The 26151-nt window shown below is 39.6% G+C and overlaps 1 protein-coding gene across 6 annotated transcripts in view; it reads left to right on the forward strand.

The window, feature by feature from the left end:
• Positions 1-26151, forward strand: part of GCC2 (GRIP and coiled-coil domain containing 2) — a 137659-nt gene that overhangs the window by 52425 nt on the left and 59083 nt on the right. For 4 of the 6 annotated variants that reach the window (XM_066268570.1, XM_066268573.1, XM_066268575.1 and 1 more), the window contains 9 exons: positions 2666-2766; positions 2859-2936; positions 3540-3677; positions 5475-5596; positions 7644-7820; positions 12274-12491; positions 13576-13773; positions 15928-16067; positions 18796-18997. In XM_066268570.1, the coding sequence (XP_066124667.1) occupies positions 2666-2766; positions 2859-2936; positions 3540-3677; positions 5475-5596; positions 7644-7820; positions 12274-12491; positions 13576-13773; positions 15928-16067; positions 18796-18997 (1374 nt within the window). The remainder of the gene's footprint in view (positions 1-2665; positions 2767-2858; positions 2937-3539; positions 3678-5474; positions 5597-7643; positions 7821-12273; positions 12492-13575; positions 13774-15927; positions 16068-18795; positions 18998-26151) is intronic. The other 2 variants (XM_066268571.1, XM_066268572.1) reach the window with 2 other exon arrangements.

The raw sequence follows: 26151 nt of genomic DNA on the forward strand, positions 1-26151 counted from the left end.
CCTGCAAACTTGGAGCTCAAGCCTAGGTCCTCTGCGTCCCAGTCTGATGCTCTATCTACTACGCCACCACCTGATCAGGCTGGGGTAAAATCATGGCAACAAAGGCCTTGGGAGTTGGAGCTAAGAAGTTGTGGTGGAGTAGAAAGAAGGAGGCATGAAGACAATGTTTCATACAATAAAATAACTGGTTGGGGATCTGGCCAGTTCGCTCAGTGGTAGAGTGTTGGCTTGGCATGTGGATATTCCAGGTTTGATTCTGGGTCAGGGCACACAAGAGAGGTGACCATCTGCTTCTCCACCCTTCCCCCCTTCTCTCTCTCTCTCTCTCTCTTCCTCTCCAGCTGCCATGGCTCGATTGCCTGAGCACATCGGCTCCAGGCACTGAGGATGGCTCTGTGGAGCCTCCACCTTAGGTGCTAAAAATAGCTCAGTTGCGAGCATGATCGCAAATGGGCAGAGAATCAACCCCAGATGGGGAGTTGCCAGGTGGATCCTGGTTGGGGATCTTTCTTTCTATCTTCCCTCCTCTCACTTGAAAAAGAAAAAAAAATGGTTGGCTCATTCTGCCTAATGAATTAGGAATGCCATTCTTAATCTTAAACCTCTAAGACATTTGACCACAGTGTAACTTTTTAACTTAATTCTCATTACTTTTTCACAGGAAAAGAGGGATATTTATTTTTCCTGAGACATGATTTAACTGTATATTTTATCTGCTGCTCTTCTTCCTTTCATGCCCTGTCCTCCTCCTACTCTATGCTGACCTTTTGAAATCCTTCCTAATTTTAAATGTTTCCTGTGCTATGGAAATGTTTCTGTCCCATGAAAACTGTATATAACCTTTAATCCATGTGGATCCCTAGAGCCTGTTGTATTTCTTTCTTAACATTATATTTTGCTTTACCTGATTGTGTCAGCCCCTAGTTTCACTCTGTATTTCTTTGAGTTCAGGGACTGACTATATGTTGTTTATCCTGGAGCACTTAACAAAGGCTCCATATGTAATTTGTGCTTTATAAAATGCTTTTTAGATCTATGTAAATAGCTACCAGGAAATAACGAAATAGATTTATCATAAAAAGGCATAGTTAAGATATATTTTTAGTCCTGGCTGGTTGGCTCAGTGGTAGAGCGTCGGCCTGGCGTGCAGGAGTCCTGGGTTCGATTCCCAGCCAGGGCACACAGGAGAAGCAACCATCTGCTTCTCCACCCCTCCCCCTCTCCTTCCTCTCTGTTTCTCTCTTCCCCTCCCGCAGCCAGGGCTCCATTGGAGCAAAGTTGGCCCGGGTGCTAGGGGTGGCTCTATGGCCTTTGCCCTAGGCGCTAGAATGGCTCTGGTTGCAACAGAGCAACGCCCCAGATGGGCAGAGCATCGCCCCCTGGTGGGCATGCCGGGTGGAACCCCGGTCGGGCGCAAGCGGGAGTCTGTCTGACTGCCTCCCTGTTTCCAACTTCAGAAAAATACAAAAAAAAAAACCCAAAACAAAAAAAGATATATTTTAAAAATATACCTGTTCATATTTACTGGGTAATACAATCTGTATGTGTGGATTTAACTACATAGAGTTAATCATTGCTTCTCAGATCTTTTAGCCGCATGGTTACACAGTGCTCGTATAATTGGTCTGAATGAGACATCATGCACACTCTTCTGTAAAGGACCAGAGAGTAAAGCTTCATGACTTACACGTGGTCTTTATCCTATATTCTTTGTTTATTTTACAGTAGACTGTAGCTAGATTTGGCCTGCTGGTTGTGGATGGGTACCTGGGACCTAAACAGGGAATCCCCTTGTTCCTTATCTCCGTTAGCGTAAAAGTTTTTTGTTTTCCTTATGTTTCAGTTTGTTCCTTGGTGAACTATTATTCACTGGCATATTATTTTTCATATGAACAACTGTAAACTTACTTTTGCTCCATACTGTATATACTAAAATATTTACAAATGAATGGATATCTTGTAAAAAAATAAGAAGAAGTGAGGACATAAAGAGTAGGTTCAGCCTGACCTGTGGTGGCGCAGTGGATAAAGCGTCGACCTGGAAATGCTGAGGTCGCCGGTTCAAAACCCTGGCTTGCCTGGTCAAGGCACATATGGGAGTTGATGCTTCCAGCTCCTCCCCCCTGTCTCTCTCTCCTCTCTGTCTCTCTCTCTCCTCTCTAAAATGAATAAATAAAAGTAAAAAATAAAATTAAAAAAAAAAAAAAGAGTAGGTTCAGGAGTTGGCAGACTTGTTTTATAAAGGGCCAGCCTGTAAATATCATTATTTTAGGCCTTGTAGACCATATGCACTGTTATTTAAGTCTACTCTTGTTGCCCTAAAGCAGTCTTATACAATATGTAAACAAATAAGCCTGACTGTATTTTTATTAAAACTATTGACAGAAACAGGCAGCAGCCGGACTTAACCCACAAGCCTCACTTTGGGTCTGGGTGAAATGAGACTGACCACGTGTTGGTAACAGTTAAAGCCATGTGATGGGCACAGTGGGGTTTATTGCACTGTTGCTCCTATTGTCATGTAGGTTTGAAGCATTCCACAATAAAAAGCTAAGACAAGTTTCTTTAAGAGATAGATTAATACAAAGAAAAGACTCATCATTTGTTTATTTAAATTCATTCATAAAAGTTGTTTTATCGCTTTTGAAATTATTTCTTATACTAGCTTCACTACAGACTTCATTGCAACAATATGAAGAGAAAAACACCAAAATCAAGCAATTGCTTATGGAAACCAAGAAAGAACTGGCAGATTCAAAGCAATCAGTATGTTAATTCCTCAGTTTCACATTTCAATACTCATTTACAGTGTATTTATGAATGACATTTTTTATTTAACCAAGGTTCTCATTCTGTAGGAAACTGACCACTTAATGCTTCAAGCATCTTTAAAGAGCGAGCTAGAGGCAAGTCAGCAACTAGTAGAAGTCTACAAAGTAAGATTCTTTTTAATTTTTGAGATTTAGAAAATCTTTTTCATGTAGAAGTAAGGTACCATTTAGGTATTTTGCTAAATGTGTATATATATACAGATACGTATGTATCAACAGTTGGCACCACATAGCTTCAGGTTTTGTATCCTCAGGTTCAGCAGTTCATGGATCAAAACAGTATTTTCAGTCCACAGTTGGGAATCTGCAGATGTGTGCATTCTTCTACCCCATTTTGTGTAAGGGACTTAAATTTCCATGGGGTTCCTGGAACCAATTCTCCACAGATACTGAGGGTCAATTGTATTATTTTTCCTAAATATTTTTCTTCAATTAAACACCTCTTGAGGTATTTTAATTGAATTAAAACATGTACTCTGGAATTTTTTTGTTATTGATTTTTATTATTATTTAAGGAAAACTAGTTTATTAAGAAAAATGTTTTTTATTGTCTTTACTTTTCAATATTAATAGATAATTCAGATATTTAACTATGTCTCTTAATTATTTGAGACTCATGTCTCCAAACTCAAGTGTACATTTAAGGAAAATTTGTTTAACTAGTGGAGGTCATGCTTACTAGAGCTTAACTGAAAGCTTCTGCCCCAGATTCAGCTGGCTGAAATGACAGCTGAGAAGCACAGCGTTCACGAGCGCCTGAAGACCTCTGCAGACCAGCACCAGCGCACGCTGAGCGCCTGCCAGCAGAGGGTGGCAGCCCTGCAGGAGGAGTGCCGCGCTGCCAGGGTTTGTTCTTCACATGGAAGCAGCATGTCACATGTGTTGTTCTCAATTAGATAGCAGCTTACTTGAGGGCTGTGGTTCCATTTTTTAGTGTTTGCTGTTATTTAAGGACACTTATTAGACGCATACCGAATTCAGCTCATCTGTCCCTAACCCAAATCTCATCACAACCCTGCCACTTGGGTAACTTTATTTTGGCTAAAAGCAAAGACATGAGTACATATTTTCATTTCAACCCGTTTTGCAATTTCTGTGTGTAAGAAAGTTACTGTTTTTTTTTTTTTCCTTTTTTTTTTTGTTTTTTTAGAGAGGAGAGGGAGAGAGAGAGAGGAGAGACAGAGAGAGAGAAGGGGGGGAGGAGCTGGAAGCATCAACTCCCATATGTGCCTTGACCAGGCAAGCCCAGGGTTTCGAACCGGTGACCTCAGCATTTCCAGGTCGACGCTTTATCCCACTGCGCCACCACAGGTCGAGCAGAAAGTTACTGTTTTAAAGTTTTTATTAGAGAAGTGTTACAGTTCTTTCTGAGAGCTAAATGATTATATATAATATTCTAGTAGAATGGCTTTTGGGGCCTGTTTACCTACATACAAACAACAGTACACTAGCTTTGTTACAGGAGCAGCTTTTATCTAAACAATCTTGGCAAAAGGGTCAGTAGAAGTTTAAGATCATTTCAGGAAAGTGACAAGTGTAGGATTTAATTTTCCCACTCTCTTTTGAAAACTGAAGTTCAGATAGCTTAATTTCTTTGAATTACATTTTTTTGTATTTATAAAAAGAGGGCATAGTATATGCAAAAATTTTCCTAAACTTCCATGGGCAAATTTGTGTCATTATAAAATTTATGGGTAGTAAATTAATCTACCAGGTGTAAACCCATGGTCGTTGGTGCTAATTCAGCACCAACAGAATCCCCACTTTGGGGTGCGGTGAAGAAGGAAACTTTATCCAGTACAAAACAACTCAATTGAGATATACCATGTCTGTGTGAACAGCATGGTAGTGAGATGGCCTTGGGACCAGGCAGCACTGGACCAAGCCCCTCTCCTGCTAGACAACTCTGCCGAGCTATTCCTGTGAGGTATTTTCCATGCTTCAGCCCAGGTGGGGAAATGCAGTCTTCAGTGGAAAGAAAAAAATCTGCTGTCAGAGCCAGAGGGGAACTGACTTATGTAGACAGAAGTCTCTGCTCCTGGTCTCTGATTGGTCCATCGTCATGGAAGTGCGATATGATTGTTCCAAAAGGCATTGTTCTCGGTCAGAATGGAGCTGCTCTGATTGATCCCTATGTTGATAGAAACATAGCTGCACATACTCCATTAGAAGAGAAACCTCACTCTTATTGGTTGAAACAGGACTCCAGGAACTCATAAAGGCTGCTCAGATGGCAGAGACACAGGACAGGCAAGGAGTTCAGGGCAGGCTTCTCCCTGAAGTAGTTTCTGTGACAGACCTCTGTGCAGAAATGGCTGCTAGGCTCTGTTTTTTAAAATTCAGCTCAGCTATCAGGAGCCCTCCTCAGTAGTGTCTTCTTTCTCAGGGTCCATACAGGTGACAGAACGTGGTAGAAGTCTATCTCTCATCAGACAAAATTAGATCATTCAAAATATTTTAAAAAGTATATGGCCAAGCACAGTTTTTAGCCATAATCAATCAGGGGGTAAAGAGTGTTAGCCATTTTCCTCATTTTCAAAAACAAGTTTTCAACTTAATTTATTAATCTCTGAAACACAATAGAGGTTCATGTTACAAGAGAAAATACAATAGAAAATTTTTTCTCTCTTTTCAATATTATAGGTGGAACAAGCTGCCATAACCTCAGAATTCGAGAATTACAAAGTCCGAGTTCATAATGTTCTAAAACAACAGAAAAATAAATCTGTGTCTCAGACTGAAACCAAGGAAGCTAAACAAGAAAGGTAAAAGCTGAATTTTAAGAAACATACAAAGGCCCTGGCCGGTTGGCTCAGCAGTAGAGTGTCGGCCTGGTATGTGGGGGAACCAGGTTCGATTCCCAGCCAGGGCACATAGGAGAAGCGCCTATTTGCTTCTCCACCCCCCCCTTCCTCTCTGTCTCTCTCTTCCCCTCCCGCAGCCAAGGCTCCATTGGAGCAAAGATGGCCCGGGCGCTGAGGATGGCTCCTTGGCCTCTGCCCCAGGCGCTAGAGTGGCTCTGGTCGCGGCAGAGTGACGCCCCCTGGTGGGCAGAGCGTCGCCCCCTGGTGGGCGTGCCGGGTGGATCCCGGTCGGGCGCATGAGGGAGTCTGTCTGACTGTCTCTCCCCGTTTCCAGCTTCAGAAAAATACAAAAAAAAAAAAAAAAAAAGAAACATACAGGGTTTTTCTCCCCAAAGCAAGTTTTCTACCAAGTAGTTTGAAAATCCTATTTTGATTTATTTTGACAGGAATTTTACATGTACAACCAATGAGAATAGAATTTTTGGCTTCACTGTGTCTCCAGACAGCAGCAGAGAAATGTCAGTATGAAAGGCACTGTTACAAACTCAAAGACATGTGTGAAGGGTTTAGTCTTTGAGATGTAGGCATACTAATTTCATCTGTGGTAGGATCTGGTCATAGTGGAAATACAGACAAAGTTACAGTATGATGAGGTTTTGTAAAATTGAAAGTTTAGAAGTATAAAAAAAATGCTTCCATGAAGTACTTATTCACCATTAATTATGTTAAACAAGTTTCTTAACATTTTACATATTTCAAAAAGTTTTAAATTAAGTACTATACTTTGGTCGAGAATTAAATTTTTCTTATGTTTATGATCATTTCAATTACTATTTCAATAGTATATTGTTAGATGTTCTGTAAAACTACCATACAAACCACTTGTAAATTAAAGTATACTAGGAATAAAAGACAGGTAGGGCAATCTACAGCATGTGAGTTTAGTTTTTATAACTAAAAGTTTAGTGTTAGAACAGTTATACATCTGGCTCTACTGTTCAGAGCAGGACTAAATATCCTGCAATATTTCTATGTTTATGCTTCTATTCATTTTTGTCTAGGTGTCTATTAAATATAAGTTCTGTAGAATGAAAATGTTGAGATATTTTCTCTATGAATAGTTCATTTTAAAGCTGAAGTTGAATATTGACACATATAAAAAATTTCACCGTTTTAAAGACTTAGACCTTTTAATCTTGCCCAAACTTGGGGCTCAAGTTATTTTCATGTAAATGTTTGATGTTCCTTCTATTTTCTTACACACTACAAAAAGAAAAAACTAAATAGTGTATTGTACTAGTTGTGGCAGAATTACCAGCTGGAATGCAAAAGCTAGCTACAAAGTCTAAGGTTTCCAGGGACTTTCTATCTCCAAGGACTTTTTTGTTTTTTCTCCCAGGACTTGTTTAATTAAAGCTTGGTCTAATCTACCCCTCTCATAATGGTTAGTTTAGGACTATGTGATTTTTCTTTTAAAATTAATGGCATGGCCTGACCTGTGGTGGCGCAGTGGATAAAGCGTCGACCTGGAAATGCTGAGGTCGCCGGTTCGAAACCCTGGGCTTGCCTGGTCAAGGCACATATGGGAGTTGATGCTTCCAGCTCCTCCCCCACTTCTCTCTCTCTGTCTCTTCTCTCTCTGTCTCTCCCTATCCTCTCTAAAAAAAAAAATAATAAAAAAAATAAATAAAAAAAATAAAATTAATGGCATAGTCTTACAACATAAAATAGGTTTTTTGATGCCTTTTAATTGCTCCATTTGAATATGAAATTGGTAAGTTCAAAGACTTTCTAAATCTGTAGTGCCTGAGTTCCAAATCTGACTATAATGTTTTTTGCTTATATTTAATCTTAGTCTCTGAATTCTTCTGATCATTATATTTTCTTTAGAATCATTCATAATAATAGCAAGAGTATGACATTAAAAGATTAAAAGTAAAATTTATTTGCAACTACAAAATCATGCTCACATTAAAAAAATTTTTTTAACTGTTTATTTCTGTTTTAGAGAACACCTGGAAATGCTGGTTGACCAACTAAAAATCAAATTACAAGATACCCAAAAGAATTTACAGTTCAGTGTGTCTGAACTTCAGACATTACAGTCGGAGCATGACACTCTGCTGGAGAGGCACAACAGGATGCTGCAGGAAACTGTGTCCAAGGAGGCGGAACTCCGGGAAAAGTAGGCTTGCCAACACTGACAGAGCCTGTACCAGGCAGCAAAGTATTTCATGATCGGGACTCCTAATTTGTGGTCATTGCAATAAGTAAAAATTGAAAATATGAAATAGATACTTCTAAAGGCTTAGTAACTGTATTTTCTGCCTTAAAAAAACTCTCCCTTTTGATTGTTTTTGTTCCTTAGCTTTTTTTTTTTTTTTTTTTTTGCATGTTTGCTGGGCAGGGTAAGAGCCTCTGTTTCCTTAAAACCCACATCAGCCTTTATTTTTTTATTTTATTTAATTATTATTTTTTTTAATTTATTCATTTTGGAAAGGAGAGAGAGATGGGGGAGAGAGAGAGAGAGAGAGAGAGAGGAGAGAGACAGAGGGAGAAGGGGGAGGAGGAGCAGGAAGCATCAACTCCTATATGTACCTTGACCAGGCAAGCCCAGGGTTTCGAACCGGCGACCTCAGCATTTCCAGGTCGACGCCCTTAGCTTTTTTTAAGACAGAGTTTTCATCCAGTATTCTGTCTTTCCTATTACCTTTAAGGCTGGAATGTTTCTTAAAAGAAAAATAAACAAAACCAAAACACTATTTTCCTAACCAGGTATCAAATTACAAGCATTTTTTTCTTTCTCTGTAGAAAAACATGCAAACAGGTGCTAACTGAAAAGAATATGCAACTTTGCAGCTCTATCTTCAGCTTGCTGCACTTTTGTTAATCAGTACTTTAAAGAGTCATTAGAAGTATTGACAGAATAAATAGATTAATATGAACAAAGAACTTTGAATTCCTGTCATAAAGTAATTAGGTGGCAGCCTGACCAGTGGTGGCGCAGTGGATAGTGTGTTGACCTGAGATGTTGAGGTCCCAGGTTCGAAATCCCGAGGTCACCAGCTTGAGTGCAGGCTCACTAGCTTGTGTGCAGATTCGCTGGCTTGAGTGTGGGGTCATGGACATGATGCTATGGTCTCTGGCTTGAATCCTAAGGTCACTGGCTTGAGCAAAGAGTCATTGGTTCGACTGGATCCCCCTCAGTCAAGGCACGTATGAGAAGCAATCAATGAACAACTAAAGTGCTGCAACTAAAGTTGATGATTCTGATCTCTCTCCCTGTGTACTTGACTGTCTGTCTCTCTCTAAAAAAAAATAAAAAAAAATAAAAAATAAATGAATCAGGTGGTAATGTTAGTTGTATCTTAGATTGAGGAAAAGAATTCTTCACTGAGCATCTTTCATCAAGGATGTGAGAATACTTTACACATCTCAGAAGAATTTTTCTTTTTTCAGAGACAGAGAGAGAGAGAGAGAGAGAGAGGAATAAAAGGGACAGACAGACAGGAATGGAGAGATGAGAAGCATCAATCATCAGTTTTTCTTTGCAAGACCTTAGTTGTTCATTGATTGCTTTCTTATATGTGCCTTGACTGTGGACCTTCAGCAGACCAAGTAACCCCTTGCTCGAGCCAGCGACCTTGGGCTCAAGCTGGTGAGCTTTTGCTCAAACCAGATGAGCCCTCGCTCAAGCTGGCGACCTTGGGGTCTTGAACCTGGGTCTTCCGCATCCCAGTCCGATGCTCTATCCACTGCGCCACTGCCTGGTCAGGCTCAGAAGAATTTATAATACATGCCCAATCTAAGGCTCATCTTAAAAAGTAAAAGCACTTTGTTTTCTTGGCTTTTATCCTTTTAACTGTGATTTATATTTTCATTTCATAAATCAAAAGTTTCAGGAAAGACCTGCCAGATTTCTATCACCAAGGTTTGCCTTGAGATTAGCTTATATATAATGATACATGTACTTGATGTTCACATCAGAAATTTCCAGCACATATTCTTTACTCTAGAAAAATTATTGCAAACTATATTGCTAATACAAAGTGCAAGTGATGCCTCTGAAGTAATTCAGTCATTTCCTAACTATTTTTTGAGCACTCACTATATGCTAATAATCACTCTTCTAAGTGCAGGTCAGTGTTCATAGCACTTTGAGATATCTATAGGGCTCTTCCCCCCAAATGTTAAAAACTAGTGGTATTATTGCTGGCTGTGCCCTAGGAAGAAATACCCTTTATATATTCTCTTTTTAAAACATTCTAATATTTATACTTTTTCTGTATGAGATTTTAAAAATAGCTACAGAAGAATAAATAGGGTGACCAGCTAATACCTATATTGTCCAGAGTGATTTTCAACCTTTGTTTCTCATGCACTCATAAACTAATTACTAAAGAAAAAGGGGCCCTGACCTCTTCTTCTTTATTAACTAATTTATTTGTGCCATAGATGAAAATGGTTGTATTTAGTCAGGGGCACTGACCTTAGTAATTAGTGTGTATTTGTGCCTGAAAAAAAAAAAAGGTTGAAAATCACTGCCAGCTAATTAATATAAACACTCCAGAAACAGCTGGGACAGAACAGTGAACGTTCTTTTTTTTTTTTTTTTTTTTTTTTTTACAGAGAGCGTCAGAGAGAGAGAGGGATAGACAGACAGGAATGGAGAGATGAGAAGCATCAATCATTAGTTTTTCGTTGCGCCTTGTGACTTCTTAGTTGTTCATTGATTGCTTTCTCATATGTGCCCTGACCGCGGACCTTCAGCAGACTGAGTAACCCCTTGCTGGAGCCAGCGACTCTGGGTCCAAGCTGGTGAGCTTTTTGCTCAAGCCAGATGATTCCGTGCTCAAGCTGGTGACCTCGGGGTCTCGAACCTGGGTCCTTCCACATCCCAGTCCAACACTCTATCCACTGTGCCACCACCTGGTCAGGCTAGTGAACGTTCTTCATCCTCACAGTTGTTCTAGTTCCAGGTGGAAGATTAAACTTATAGATCTCTCAGATAGCTAAATTCAGATGTGTCATTGTGACCACCTGAAAATGAAGCCTTATCACCGTAACTAGATCTAAAATGCAGCTTTTATCTTCCTTAAAAAATTGTTGTGATGGCTAGTCGTTCTTCCTTTATTTCCTTGATAGATAATGAACAAAATGCTTGCAGGAGTGATACAGGTTTGAGGGGTAGGATATATAATATATTAGCATTCTCTAAACCCATTAATCAATGTGAATTTGGCAATTAAGATACTTTTTCTGAAGCATGGTGTTTTTATTGCATATGTCTTTTTTTAGCCACTAAATCTTTTTTTTTTAAATTTAGTGAGAGGAGGAGAGGCAGAGACAGACTCCCACGTGCACCCCAACTGGGATCCACCTGGCAAGCCCACTACGGGAGTGATGCTCTGCCCATCTGGGGCCCCTGCTCCTTTGCAACTAGAGCCATTTTTAGCACCTGAGGCAGAAGCCATGGAGCCATTCTCAGTGCCCAGGGCCAACTTGCTCTAATTGAACCATGGCTGCAGGAGGGGAAGAGAGAGATAGAAGTTAGAGAGGGTGGGGTGAAGAAGCAGATGGGCACTTCTCCTGTGTGCCCTGATCAGGAATCAAAACCGGGACATCCACTTGCTGGGCCGACGCTCTACCACCGAGCCTAGCCACTAAATCTTGTTTCAAAATCTTAGGTGGTGTGCCTGTAGCACATGCAAAAGAGCTCTTACAAGGTTACATGCCAAATGATTCCTGATGTTTGCCCGTGGAGTTGGGCATGGGGAGGAGTGAATCAAAGATGGCTTTAACTGTTTTCTGTGATTGCCTCTGTATTGTTTGAATTTTTATGATAGTGTACCTGTGGATCCTTCGTGTAATCAGAAAATGTTTTGTTTGTTCTACCAAAGCCAAACATATAGAACACTATAGCTGAGCGATTAAAAGCAGTAGTTTCCAAGTGGTAGGTCCCTTGATAGTATCAGCTAACTAGAGAAAATCACATGGAAAACTGCTAGAAGTAGGCAATTACTAGGATCACCTTTGAAGATTCTGATTCAGTGGCTCAAGGATGATAACTAGATGTCAGTATTTTTATAGGGTACCCAGTGGCTCTGAAGTGCAGTGAAACTAAGAAACAGCTATAGCAACTTCTTTGTTTTGGAGTATCATATTAATTGGCTCAAAAGGGGGTACTTCAAGGCTTTCTTTATGAATCAAAAGACAGAGTTTTTTGTGTGTGTTTCTGGGGGATAGAGAAAACATATATTAATCCTATACATATTGAGCTACCACGTAAGATAACCCAAAGTGCACTAATTAAAAGTATAATTTTTAGGCTCTAAATATAGAAAATTTTCTGTTTTTCTGATAAACTATGAAGGGAGTTTCTGATCTGAAACATACATTATAGTTTCTCAGCCAAGGTCCCTCATCTGACCTTTGGAACACAGAATAGGATTTGAACTAGATGACAGCCAATGTCATTTCCCCCAAGGTTGTTAAACAACTAGTCACATACAGATGCATAGGAGAGACGTTAATTCATAGCTCAGGGCTAATTCTCTTGTAGGAGCCAGTTAAGAAAGACTGAGTCAGCCTCTTAAGTTAAAAGATCTCATATGAATTAAGTTCCTCTCACTGTTCAGGTTATGCTCAATACAGTCAGAGAACATGATGATGAAGTCTGAACATGCACAGACTGTGAGTCACCTGTCGTCCCAGAATGAGGTCCTTTGTAACAGCTTCCGAGATCAAGTGAGACATCTGCAAGAAGAGCACAGAAAGACGGTAGAAAGTTTGCAGCAGCAGCTCTCCAAGGTGGAAACTCAGCTTTTCCACCCTAAGAGTGAGCCAACCACAAAAGGTATGTGTGTGGAAATAGTAGTTTTTCATGTTCTCATGTATTTTTGTCACTAGAGAGCAAGAGGCTTTGAAACACTGATACAACACTGAACTGGTAGATTGCTTGGCCAGTACAGCTTCTTCCCTTTCAAATTTCTGATTAGTTGGGAGTTTTATCTCAACCACACCCAGTATTGTACATTCTACTTTCTGGAAGACATGGTAATCTGCCAGCCAAGATAAGGCTACATTTTAGTGTTAGTATCAGCTTTATATTTAATACTCTTTCCCATGGAAAAATGTCACTAGGGAATTGGCAGTAATAAGTCACTCATCAGGGTCGGAAACCATCTTCAGGATAATTTAACATATGCCAAGAATCAGCACAGGAAATCATCAGCCGAGGAAACACTGGTTGCACAAGAGATTGTAATCTAGGAATCAGCAGTACAGTAAGCCAGTTAGTGAGGTATCAGAACTCCCGAGAGATATCTCAGGGCTAATTCTCAGCAAATGTAGCCTGAGGGCTAATGTTGAAAAGAAACTGAGAGTAAACTTAATGGATGGAAAATAAATGAAATTTGAAGTTAAAATACCTTGGATTAGAATTCTGGTCCCTAATGAGACTCTGGGCAGTCATTTAATTTCTCTGAACTTCAGGTTTCTTGGGATTAATAAAATGATGTGTTTGAAAGTGTCTTACCAAGTCTACATTTCTCTGCAAGTGTTCATTACCAGCAAGCAGGAAAGCCTTTGCCAATGAATAATGACTGATCAGTTCCCTCCCCTGGATTCTAGGTTCTTCTTGCCTGAGCACTGAATATGTGAGTAGGCAGTGGCAGGAACCTATAGAGGTGAAGGTGTCAATATTGAGCTCTCTATTTATTGTGTGAGCTTTGGTGTTATCTAACAGTTTATCTTATCTAAAAATTTATAACTAAATTTTTGGGACTGCCTTAGAAATTCTTCTTTATTTTTTTCTTCTATTTATTCAAATTCCTTACCATATCATTCAGCAACCCTAGTATCATTTTAGTTTTATTGTGTATCTCTGTTAATGCTGAATTTAAATATTTTGAACACTCTCACTTCCACTTTAAAATTAGTAGGCCCAACTCCTTCCCACCAACTTGTGAAGAACCTTCGAGAAAGGAGAAATACAGACCTCCCACTTCTGGATATGCACGGTGTCACCCGGGAGGAGGGAGAAGGAATGGAGACGAGTGATGCAGAGTCTGTGTCTTCCGCTGGTGCTCACAGACAGTCTTTAGAGCAGCTTCTCAATTCTCCTGAAGCAAAGCTTGGTATGTTCTCTGTTTAAGTATGTTTCTTTCTTTTATTCTTTTTTTTTTTAATTCAGTGAGAAGAGGGGAGGCAGAGAGACAGTCTCCTGCATGTGCCCAATCCGTATCCACCCAGCAAGCCCACCAGGGGCGGTGCTCTGCCTGTCTGGGGCGTAGCTCCATTGCTTATCAACTGAGCTCTTCTTAGTGCCTGAGGCAGAGGCCTTGGAGCCATCCTCAGTGCCCAGGACCAACTCTCTGAAATCCAGCCATGGTTGCCGGGGGGTGGGGGGGGGGGAGAGAGAGAGAGAAAGAAAGAAAAGCAAGATGGGGAGGGATGGAGAAGCAGATGGTTGCTTCTCTTATGTGCCTTGACCAGGACTCAAACCCAGGACATTCACACACCCGGCCAATGCTCTACCACTGAGCCAACTGATCAGGGCCCAAATATGTTTCTCTTATTTAATTCTATTGTCTTGCCCTGGCCGGATAGTTCAGTTGGTTAGAGCATCAACCTGGAATGCAATGGTTGGTGGTTCAATTCCCAGTCAGGGCACATACAGGAACAGGTGTTCCTGTCTCTGTCTCCTGCTCTCTCCCTTCCTCTCTCTGAAAAAAACCAACAAAATAAAACATTAATTCTACTGTCTTGTCTTGTTAATATTACTTAAAGTATTTGTGCTTTCTTGATCTACTCCAGTAAAGTTTCTATCACTATTCCACCCCTTTTCAAATGGAAAAATTCTCTGCAGGATGAAAGAAGAAAAAAAAATTAATTAGAATTAGTTCTGCCCTAAGCTTGAGTCAGAAATGCATGTTTGTAAGTTCTATAGTGATATTAAAAAATATGATAAATATTCTCTCACTATTCCTAAAAACAGTTTTATTCCTCTTGATAAAGTAGTAGTGCTGAATTTGCCTTCTTAAATATAGTGAAGTTTTTATATATTTTATTCCTACCTATAATGAATACTAATGTTCAGAGTTCAGATGGAATCTGTCATCTTTCTGAAGTTTCTGGATCTGGAGTAATAAAGACTAGCTGTATCCATGGTCACTGAAGATGATGTGGGTAGAAACCGCAGTCATGGTTCCTTCAAGTGGACTTCATGGTGCTGAGAGAGAGGCATCACTATAAAGGGCCAGTAGAGCCCAGAATCAGACTTGACTTTGATTTTGCCAAAATCAGTTATTGACTCAGAGCTTGTTTTGTCATCTGTAAAATCTGAAAAATGATACATACTCCTTTCATTTTTGTTTTTTTGTATTTTTCTGAAGTTAGAAGTGGGGGGCAGTCAGATAGACTCCCGCATGTGCCCGACTGGGATCCACCCGGCATGCCCACCAGGGGGCGAGGTTCTGCCCATCTGGGGCATTGCTCTGTTGTGACCGGAGCCATTCTAGCACCTGAGGCGGAGGCCATGGAGCCATCCTCAGTGCCTGGGCCAACTTTGCTCCAATGGAGCCTTGGCTGCAGGAGGGGAAGAGAGAAATAGAGAGGAAGGAAATGAGGAGGAGTGGAGAAGCAGATGGGTGCTTCTCCTGTGTGCCCTGGCCTGGTATCGAACCTGAGACTTCCACATGCCAGGCCGATGCTCTATTGCTGAGCCAACCGGCCAGGCCCTTCTTTCATTTTTATTAAATATCTTATTTATTGGTTTTTAGAGAGAGAGAAAGGGGGGAGGGAGGGAGCCGGAAGCATCAACTCGTAGTAGTAATAGTTGCTTCTTATATGTGCCTTGTCTGGGAAAACTTGGAGTTTTGAACCAGTGTCCTCAGCATTCCAGGTCCACTCTTTATCCACTGTACTACCACAGGTCACACAATACTTCTTTCATCTATAAGTAAAATGACACAAGCTCTTGGGACATTTATAGAGGAGGATGAGTGATAAAACTAATAAAACAATTTATAAACAAATGCCTAACAAATTGCAGAATTGGGGCTCATAGAGCTTTTATTCAATTAGATTATATGCTTTACAACAGAGATTGTCTTGTTTGTGTTACATTCAACATACAACTTTTTGTGTTATGCTGACTAGAGGGATGGCAAAGAGAGTGGACCTATGTAATATTGCAGGGTAAAATATCTATACTAAGCTATTTTTCTTATTTAGAATCTTCATCTGTAATCCTGATTTTCAAAATTAATTATTGGAACAACATCTTGCAGAACCTTCTTTGTGGCATGCTGAATTTACCAAAGAAGAGTTGATGCAAAAGCTCAGTTCCACCACAAAAAGTGCTGACCACTTAAACGGCTTGCTTCGGGAAACGGAAGCAACCAATGCAATCCTTATTGAGCAAATTAAGGTAAGGTCCAAAAACTGCCAACAAGAAAACGCACCAATTTGGCTTACTTGACCCCCTACACACACTTACCTAGGTTTAAAATTTCACTTCTTAGATCTAGCCATAACATCTTGATTCTTAATGATATTACATTCCTGAAATCAAGAAATATTAATTGCTTTTATATCTATTATATAAATACTATTTTAATTCCTACTTTTTCTAAGAAACTTAATGGATTTAAAAATTAGGTTATTCACAAGTCATTATTCCATATATGCTTAAATAAAACTTAAATGAGTATGGGTCCTTAAATTTAAAGATGAACCATGGATCATTTCTTACTCAGACCATTTTCCTGATAGATATGTATGGTACAGCTTTACTGTTCACAGATGGCACGATGGCGTAGAAAGCTTTTCCATCTTAGAGACACAAGGGTCTACCGCCGTACCACCCTGAACAGCCGGATCTCGTTTTAGAGACACAAGGAACAAGGGAGATTGTGGAGCAGTTGAGGATTACCTAAGTGAGATATTCCCATCCTGACTCAGTGATACATCGACTCTCCAAATATAGTTGTATTTGGAGAGTTGTTATTGAATAGTTCCCATGAGCCAGGCCCTGGGTTTTACATTACTGAATTTAACCCTCATAATTGTTACCAAACTCAAGGGATTTGCCACTGGGGTGCTGTCTTTAAAAAGCAAGAAGCAAGGTAGTTTTATTTACTTGCATCCAGTAAAGGAGACAAGATTCACATCCAAAGTTCTGTCTCCCAAAAGGGAGGCTAACCATGGCTTATGCACACTGTTTGGTCAATTGCATGTTGATTTCTTTTTTGCAATTGGCTACACTGATCAGGTTGGGTTCCTGTCAGACTTATCCTGTTCATAGCTGATCTATAAAATACTGTGCTGCATTCTAACATTTAATAAGAATGGCCTAGACCTTGAGACCCTTGTCCTGTCTAACAAAATCACTGGAGGAGAGAACCACTGAAGCTGATAAATGGTGGAGCAAAAAGTCAAACTCCTGTCTTTCTGAAAAGCACTTGCTTCTGCTCTGTACTGTTCAGGGCTACCAGCTGTCCTTGTCAAAATAATTTTTTAATACTGAGTTATTCAGTTATTTACAGTACATTATATATGTTATGACATCCCATTACTAAATACTTTAGTATGAATGTCTATAAAAAACATCTTCCCTCACAGTCACAACATTATCACATTCTAACAAATCACTAACTAGCTCACTGAACCTAAGTGACTAAATAATTTATTTCCACATATATACATTCTCACATGATTTCTTAGACTTTATTGTACTTATTTTAAATGACCTTGGGCCTTAGGACAGAGTTGGCTAACTTCCCTGAACAAGTGGAAGTGACTAAATAAAACTGTATTTTTTTGTTTTAATTCAGAAATCTTTCTCAGAGACTAATAATGCCCTACCATCTTCTTCATAGCGTGTGCTCCATTTTTCTGGCAGTACAGGGAGTTTTTCCAGTTCTGTAGGTTTGTTCTTTTTTTCTTTTTGTGGCAGAGACAGAAAGAGAGAGAAGAGACAGAAAGAAGAACAGATAGGGACAGACAGACAGGAAGGGAGAGAGATGAGAATCATCAATTCTTCCTTGTGGCCCCTTGGTTGTTCATTGATTGATTTCTCATATGTACCTTGACCAGGGGGCTACAGCAGAGTGAGTGACCCCTTGCTCAAGCCAGTGACCTTGGGCTTAAGTCAGCAATGCTGGGCTTCAAGCCAGTGACCGTTGTGCTCATGCCAGTGACCATGGGGTCATGTCTGTGATCCCACGCTCAAGCCAACGACTTCATGCTCAAGCTGGATGAGCTCGCACTGAAGACAGATGGGCCCACACTCAAGCCAGTGACCTTGAGGTTTCGTACTTGGGTTCTCTGTGTCCCAATCTGTGCCACCACTTGGTCAGGCTGTAGGTTTGTTTTTAAGTTGAATTTGTATGTAAGTTGGAATAGGTACTTTTACCTAGTAAATGTAACTTAGATCGATGTTTGTCTTAACATAGTATTTATTTTTACCTTTCTGTTCACATAAATACTTAAACATTTTTGAACCTACTAAACTTATCTTGTTTGTAACCCAGGGACTGCCAGTATTTTAGATTGTCTTACCTTCCAGAATTTTCACTCTGTCATAAACTTGACTTTCTTTTTTGGTTGACTTCCATTTATCATGTAAACATATTTTTATTGTGTACATCTCCACTGCCTGAGGTTCTGGACAGGGAAAGGGATCAGTGCTGGATACAGATGTTCACCTCAGCCCCTGCTTAGACTCTGCTTGCACTCCTTCCAGTGTGTTTGGTAACCCAGAGCCTTGAGCCGCCTGGCTTAGTTTGTATAGAGAGTAAAAAGTGGGGGGAGCAACATGGTACCCACATATGTAGACTTCACGTAGTCCTCAGTTTTTATACCTGGTTTTAGATGATAACCTGGACTCATGAGCAGAAGATTCTTTTTCTGTGGGACCCATTCTCTCTTGCCTGTGGTACATGGTCAGCAGCCGAACTGAGTCACACTTCATGTCTCCCATCTTCTGGGAATTTTTTGACATTTCTTATCTTCATGTTTCTCCTCTCCTTGAGTCTCCTTTGTTGTCATTTTGTGGGGCATTTCAAGGGGAAAAAAAGAAAAATGCATGTGTTCAGCCTTCCGTATTTAACCAGAAGCTCTTAAAACCTACTTTTAAATCATTTCTCTAATACAAGCTTCTCAAAAGTGAAATTAGAAGATTGGAAAGAAATCAAGAGCGAGAGAAGTCTGTAGCTAACCTGGAGTACTTGAAGAATGTCTTGCTGCAGTTCATCTTCCTAAAGCCAGGCAGTGAAAGGGAGAGACTTCTTCCGGTCATAGACACCATGCTGCAGCTCAGCCCTGAAGAAAAGGGAAGACTTGCTGCTATTGCGCAAGGTAGGTGACGCAGTCTTAAAACTTCTCTTTTATAACTTATACTAAATATTGTCTTGTGGCTGAAACTATTTGTGTACTTATAATTCTTTTCATAACATTATGACTTGAATTATTATTTTTTCTAAAGTGAGAAGGTTGGGGGAGGCAGACAGACAGACTTCCACATGCTCCAGACTGGGATCCACCTGGCATGCCTACCAGGGGATGATGCTCTGCTCATCTGGGGTGTTGCTCCGCTGCAATCACAATCAGAGCCATTCTAGTGCCTGAAGCAGAGGCCATGGAGCCATCCTCAGCACCCCAGCTAACTTTGCTCCAATGGAGCCTTGGCTGTGGTAGGGGAAGAGAGAGACAGAGAGGAAGGGGGGAAGGGTGGATAAGCAGATGGGCACTTCTCCTGTGTGCCCTGGCTGGGAATTGAACCCGGGACTTCCACATGGGCTGATGCTCTACCGCTGACTGAGCCAGCCAAGGCCTTGAATTATTTTTAAAATTTTGTTTATTTGGATGAGTTCTATAAAATGTATAACCCATAACTAGATTTGAAAAGCTGACTTTTTAACTGTACAGCAACTCTAGTACATTTATATACAATATGCAGCAAAAAGTGCAATATAATGTTTGCTTTTGTCAACTGATGGACATTGGCACCAATTTAGTGCCAACAAGATCCCCAATTTAGTGTGCAGGGAAGAAGGAAACTTTATTCAGTGCAAAAAAGCTCAATTGTGACACAGCACAATGGGGAAATAAATGTGGCTATGAGGCAACCCTGGGGCCAGGCCTCTCTCCAACTACACAGCTCTGCTCTGCTCCTTGCTGGTCTACTTTGAACTGTCTGCTCTGTCCTGCCCTGCCTGGCCAGGGGCCTGGTTAATGTGGTGTATTACATTGATTGATTTGTGGATGTTGAACCATCCCTGTACTCCTGGAATGAATCCCAATTTATTTTGATGTATTATTATTATTTTTTTATTGATTTTAATTTATTGTATTTACATAGATTCTAGTGTTGACCCAAATGCATGCTCCCTTCCTCTGTATTCCCCTCAACATTTCCCTTGACACCCTCCCCACTTCACCCTCCCCCCTTCCCTTCAGGATTATCCCATCCTATCATCCCCTTTCCCTCTGTCCTCTTTTCCTCTGGTCCCTTTGATCCCTCCTCTGTCTCAGTTCCATTCCTCAGTTCATTGGATTCCTCAAATGAGTGAGGTCATATGATATTTTTCTTTTTCTGCCTCCTTATTTCACTTAACATAATAGTTTCCAGGTTCATCCATGTTGTCGCAGAAGTAAGATTACCTTCTTTTTCATGGCCCCATAGTATTCCATTGTATATATGTATCACAGCTTTTTAATCCACTCGTCCACTGACAGACACTTGGGCTGTTTCCATTTCTTGGCTATTGTGAACAATGCTGCCATGAACATGAGGGTGCATTTCTCCTTTTGAATCAGTGCTATGGTGTTCTTGGGATATATTCCTAAAAGTGGGATGGCTGGGTCAAAAGGCAGTTTGATTTTTAATGTTTTGAGGCATCTGTATACTGTTTTTCACAGTGGCTGCACCAGTCTGCATTCCCACCAGCAGTGCCGGAGGGTTCCCTTTTCTCCACATCCTCGCCAGCACTTACTCTGTGTTGTTTTGTTAATGATCGCCATTCTGACTGATGTGAGGTGATATCTCATTGTGGTTTTAATTTGCATTTCTCTAGTGATTAGTGATGTTGAACATTTTTTCATCTGCCTGTTGGCCATCTGTATGTCCTCTTTGGAGAAGTGTCTATTCATTTCTTTTGCCCATTTTTGATTGGATTGTTTATCTTCCTGGTGTTGAGTTTTACAAGTTCTTTATACATTTTGGTTATTAATCCCTTATCAGATGTATTGTTAAATATGTTCTCCCATTGTGTGGTTTGTCTTTTTATTCTGTTCTTATTGTCTTTAGCTGTGCAAATGTTTTTAGTTTGATGTAGTCCCATTTGTTCATCCTGTCCTTTATTTCATTTGCCTGTGGAGATAAATCAGCAAATATATTGCTGAGAGAGATGTCGGAGAACTTACTGCCTATGTTTTCTTCTAAGATGATTATGGTTTCACGACTTACATTTAAGTCTTTTATCCGTTTTGAGTTTATTTTTGTGAGTGGTGTAAGTTGGTGGTCTAGTTTCATATTTTTGCAAATACCTGTCCAATTTTCCCAACACCTTTTGTTAAAGAGGTTGTCTTTACTCCATTATATGCTCTTACCTCCTTTGTCAAATATCAATTGACCATAAAGGTGTGGGTTTATTTCTGGGTTCTCTGTTTTGTTCCATTGATCTGTATGCCTGTTCTTATGCCAGTACCATGCTGTTTTGAGTACAATGGCCTTGTAGTATAACTTGGTATCAGGAAGTGTGATACCAACCACTTTATTCTTCTTTATCAAGATTTCTGAGGCTATTTGTGTTATTTTTAGGTTCCATACAAGTTTTTGGAATATGTGTTCTATATCTTTGAAGTATGACATTGGTATTTTAATAGGAATTGCATTGAATTTATAGATTGCTTTGGGTAGTATAGACATTTTAATGATGTTTATTCTTTCTTTCCATGAACACGGTATGTGCTTGCACTTGTTTGTATCTTCCTTGATTTCTTTTATCAATGTTTTATAATTTTACGAGTACATTCTTTAACCTCCTTGATTATATTTAATCCTAGGTACTTTATTTTTTTGGTTGCAATAGTGAAGGAGATTGTTTCCTTAATTTCTCTTTCTGACAGTTCATTGTTGGTGTATAAAAATGCCTCTGATTTCTGAGTATTAATTTTATATCCTGCCACCTTGCTGAATTCATTTTTTAGGTCCAGTAGTTTTTTGACTGAGACTTTTAAGGTTTTCTATATACAATATCATATCATCTGCAAATAATGATAGTTTTACTTCTTTTCCAGTTTGGATGCTTTTTATTTCTTCTTCTTGTTTGATTGCTGTGGCTAGGACTTCCAGAACTATGTTGAATAAGAGTGGTGAAAGGGGGCACTCCTGCCTTGTTCCTGATCTTAAGGGTATTGCTTTTAATATTTGCCCATTGAGTATGATGTTGGCTGTGGGTTTGTCATAGATGGCCTTTATCATGTTGAGGTATGTTCCTGTATTCCCACTTTGCTGAGAGTTTTGATCATACATGGGTGCTGGATTTTATCAAATGCTTTTTCTGCATCTATTGGTATTATCATGTGTTTTTTCTCCTTCCTTTTGTTTATGTGATGAATCAAATTGATTGATTTGCAAATATTGTAGCAGAATAAATCCCACTTGATCATGATATATGATTTTTTTCATGTATTGCTGGATCTGATTTGCCCATATTTTGTTGAGAATATTAACATCTCTAAATTCATCAGGGATATTGGCCTATAGTTTTCTTTCTTTGTATTGTCTTTGCCTGATTTTGGAATCAGAATTATGCTGCCTTGTAAAAGGAGTTTGGAAGTCTTTTCTTCTCTTGAATTTTTTGATGTAGCTTGAGAAGGATAGGAGTTAGTTCTTCTTTGAATAGTTGGTAGATTTTGCCTGCGAAGCTCTCTGGCCCAGGGCTTTTGTTTGTTGGGAGTTTGTTGATAACTGTTTCGATCTCAGTTGTTGTAATCCTTCTGTTTAGGTTTTCTGATTTTTCCAGATTGATTTTTGAAAGATTATATGTTTTAAGGAATTTGTCCATTTCACCTAGGGTATCTAATTTTTTGGCATACAGTTCTTCAGAGTATTTTCTTACAATCCTTTGTATTTCTGCTGTGTCAGTTGTTATTTCTTCACTCTCATTTCTAATTTTATTTATTTGAGTCCTGTCTATTTTTTTCTTGGTGAGTTTGGTTAAATGTTTATTGATCTTGTTTACCTTTTCAAAGAACCAGCTCTGTGTTTCATTGATCCTCTGTATTTTTTTTAAGCCTCTATTTCATTTATTTCTGCTCTGATCTTTTTTTTTTTTTTCTATATTTTTCTGAAGCCAGAAACGGGGAGAGACAATCAGACAGACACCCACATGCGCCCGACCGGGATCCACCCGGCACACCCACCAGGGGGCGACGCTCTGCCCCTCCGGAGGGTCGCTCTGTTGCGACCAAAGCCACTCTAGCGCCTGGGGCAGAGTCCGAGGAGCCATCCCCAGCGCCCGGGCCATCTTTGCTCCAGTGGAGCCTAGGCTGCGGGAGGGGAAGAGAGAGACAGAGAGGAAGGAGAGGGGGAGGGGTGGAGAAGCAGATGGGCGCTTCTCCTGTGTGCCCTGGCCGGGAATCGAACCCAGGACTTCTGCATGCCAGGCCGACGCTCTACACTGAGCCATCCGGCCAGGGCCAATCTGCTCTGATCTTTATCATTTCCTTCCTTCTACTTCCTGTGGCTTTACTTGCTGTTCTTTTTCTAGTTCTTTTAGATGCAAGGTTAAGTTGGTTATTTGAGCTTTATCTCGTTTCTTGAGGTATGTCTGTAATGCTATGAACTTCCCTCTCGAGACTCCTTTTACTGTGTCCCATAAATTTTCAGTTGTATGGTCGTTTTAATTCCATTCTAGGAATTTTATTATTTCTTCTTTGACCTCATTGTTAACCCATTCATTATTTAATAACATGTTTAGTTTCCAAGTGTTTGAGTATTTTTTAATTTTTCTGATGTAGTTGTTTTCTAGTTTCATGCCATTGTGATCAGAGAAGATACTTGATATGATACTTCTTAAATTATTTTAGGCCTGTTTTGTGCCCTAACATGTGGTCTGCCCTAGAGAATGTACCATGAACTCTTGAAAAGAATGTATATTCTGCTGTTTCAGGGTGAAAAGTTTTGAAGATATCTATTAAATCTAGTTGATCTAGTGTGTCCTTTAGTCTGCTGTTTCTTTGTTAATTTTCTTTCTTGGGGATCTGTCTAGTGATGTTAATGGGGTATTGAAATCCCCTACTATTAATGCTGTTGATCTTGCCTTTTATGTCCACCAAAGTCTTGCCTTTTATGTCCTCCAAAGTCTATTTTATATATAAATATTTAGGTGCTCCTATATTAGGTGCATAGATATGTATAATGATTATACAGTGTGTCCATAAAGTCATGATGCACTTTTGACCAGTCACAGGAAAGCAACAAAAGATGATAGAAATGTGAAATCTGCACCAAATAAAAGGAAAACCCTCCCAGTTTCTGTAGGATGATGTGGCAGCATGTGTGCATGCACAGATGATGATGTTACACCGTGTATACAGCGGAGCAGCCCACGGCCATGCCAGTCGAGATGTGGACGGTACAGAGGAGAGTTCAGTGGGTTCTGTGGCTCGCTAAATTTGAATCTGTGACCAAAGTGCAACGTGAATATCGGCGCATTTATAATGAAGCGCCACCACATAGGAATAACATTACTTGGTGTGGGATAAGCAGTTGAAGGAAACCGTCAGTTTGGTGGAGAAACCCCGTTCTGGTAGGCCATCAGTCAGTCAGTGATGAGTCTGTAGAGGTTATACGGGCTAGCTACTTAAGGAACCCTAAAAAATCTGTGTGTGAGCCCACATCAAACTGCACTGAATAAGTATGAAACTGGGAGAGTTTTTTTTTTATTTGGTGCAGATTTCACATTTCTGTCATCTTTTGTTGCTTTCCTGTGACCGGTCAAAAGTGCACCATGACTTTTTGGACACACTGTATGTTCCTTTTGGATTGCTCTCTTTATCATTATGTACTGGCCTTCTTTATTCCTTATTATAGCCTTTGTTTTAAAGTCTATTTTGTCAGATATAAATATTGCTACCCAAGCTTTTTTTTCTTTTCCTTTTGCATGAAATATTTTTTTCCAACATTTTACCTTCTGTGTATGTGTATCTTTTATTTTGAGGTGTGTCTCTTGTAGACAGCATATGTATGGGTCCTGTTTTCTTATCCATGCAGCTACCCTATGTCTTTTGATTGGATCATTTAATCAATTTATGTTTAAGGTTACTATTGATATGTAGTTGTTTATTGCCATTATATTCTTTAAATCTACTTTCCTCTTTTACTATATTTTTCCCCCCTTTGTTCTGTTTACAACAGGCTTCTTAACATTTCTTGCAGCATTTGTTTGGTTGTAATGAATTCCATGAGTTTTTTTTGTGTGTGTGTCTGGGAAGCTTTTTATTTCTTTGTAAATTTTAAATGATACTCTTGCTGGATAAAGAAGTCTTGGTTGCAAGCTCTTGTTCTGCATTACTTTGAATATTTCTTGCCATTCCCTTCTGGCCTCAAGTGTTTCTGTTGAGAAGTCAGATGTCATCATTATGGGGCCTTCTTTTTAGGTGATTGACATTTTTCTCTTGCAGCTTTTGGTATTTTTTCTTTATCTCTTTGCTTTGGTATTTTTAATTATGATGTGTCTTGGTGTAGGTTTCTTTGGGTTTCTCTTTAATGAAATTCTCTGTGCTTGAACTTGTGTGATTTTTTTCCTGCATCAATTTAGGGAAGTTTTCAGCTATGATTTCTTCCAACAGGCTCTCTTTCCCTTGTTTTTTCTCTTCTTCAAGAACCTCTATGATGTGCATGTTGTTTCTCTTTATGTTGTCACAGAACTCTCTTACAGTTTCTGCAGACTTTTTAGCCTCTTTTTTTTTGTTTCGTGGATTCCGTGCTTTTGTTTATCTTGTCTTCAATATTACTGATTCAGTCCTCTGCTTCATCCAGCCTGCTTTTAATTTTTTCTAGTGTACATTTCTGATATTGTATTTTTTATTTCTGACTGGTTCTTCTTTATTATTTTAATGTCCTTATTGATGCTTGTTATCTATTTAAGTGCTCATTGTGTCCATCCATTGTTATTCTAAGATCTTTGAGCATTCTAATAATCATTATTTTAAACTCTGCATGCAGTAGTTTGGTTATTTCCATCTCACTCAGTTCTTTTTCTTGGGATTTCTCTTGTTAATTCATTTGGATTACATTTCTCTGTCTTCCCATTTTATCTGTGCATATACTCCTTGCTTGGGTGTTGTTTGTGAACTAGCTAAGTCCAGGGTTGATAGTATCCGCCTCCAATTTTCAGTTGCATTATTTCTAGGCCTTTTTGGGTTGGTATCAGCTGTTGTTTGTAATTCGCTGTGGGCTACTTATCAGCTATCACTGTTTTTTTTGCTGTTTGTGTGGCATT

Source organism: Saccopteryx bilineata, chromosome 3 (assembly GCF_036850765.1).
Source record: "Saccopteryx bilineata isolate mSacBil1 chromosome 3, mSacBil1_pri_phased_curated, whole genome shotgun sequence".
Lineage (NCBI taxonomy): Eukaryota > Metazoa > Chordata > Mammalia > Chiroptera > Emballonuridae > Saccopteryx > Saccopteryx bilineata.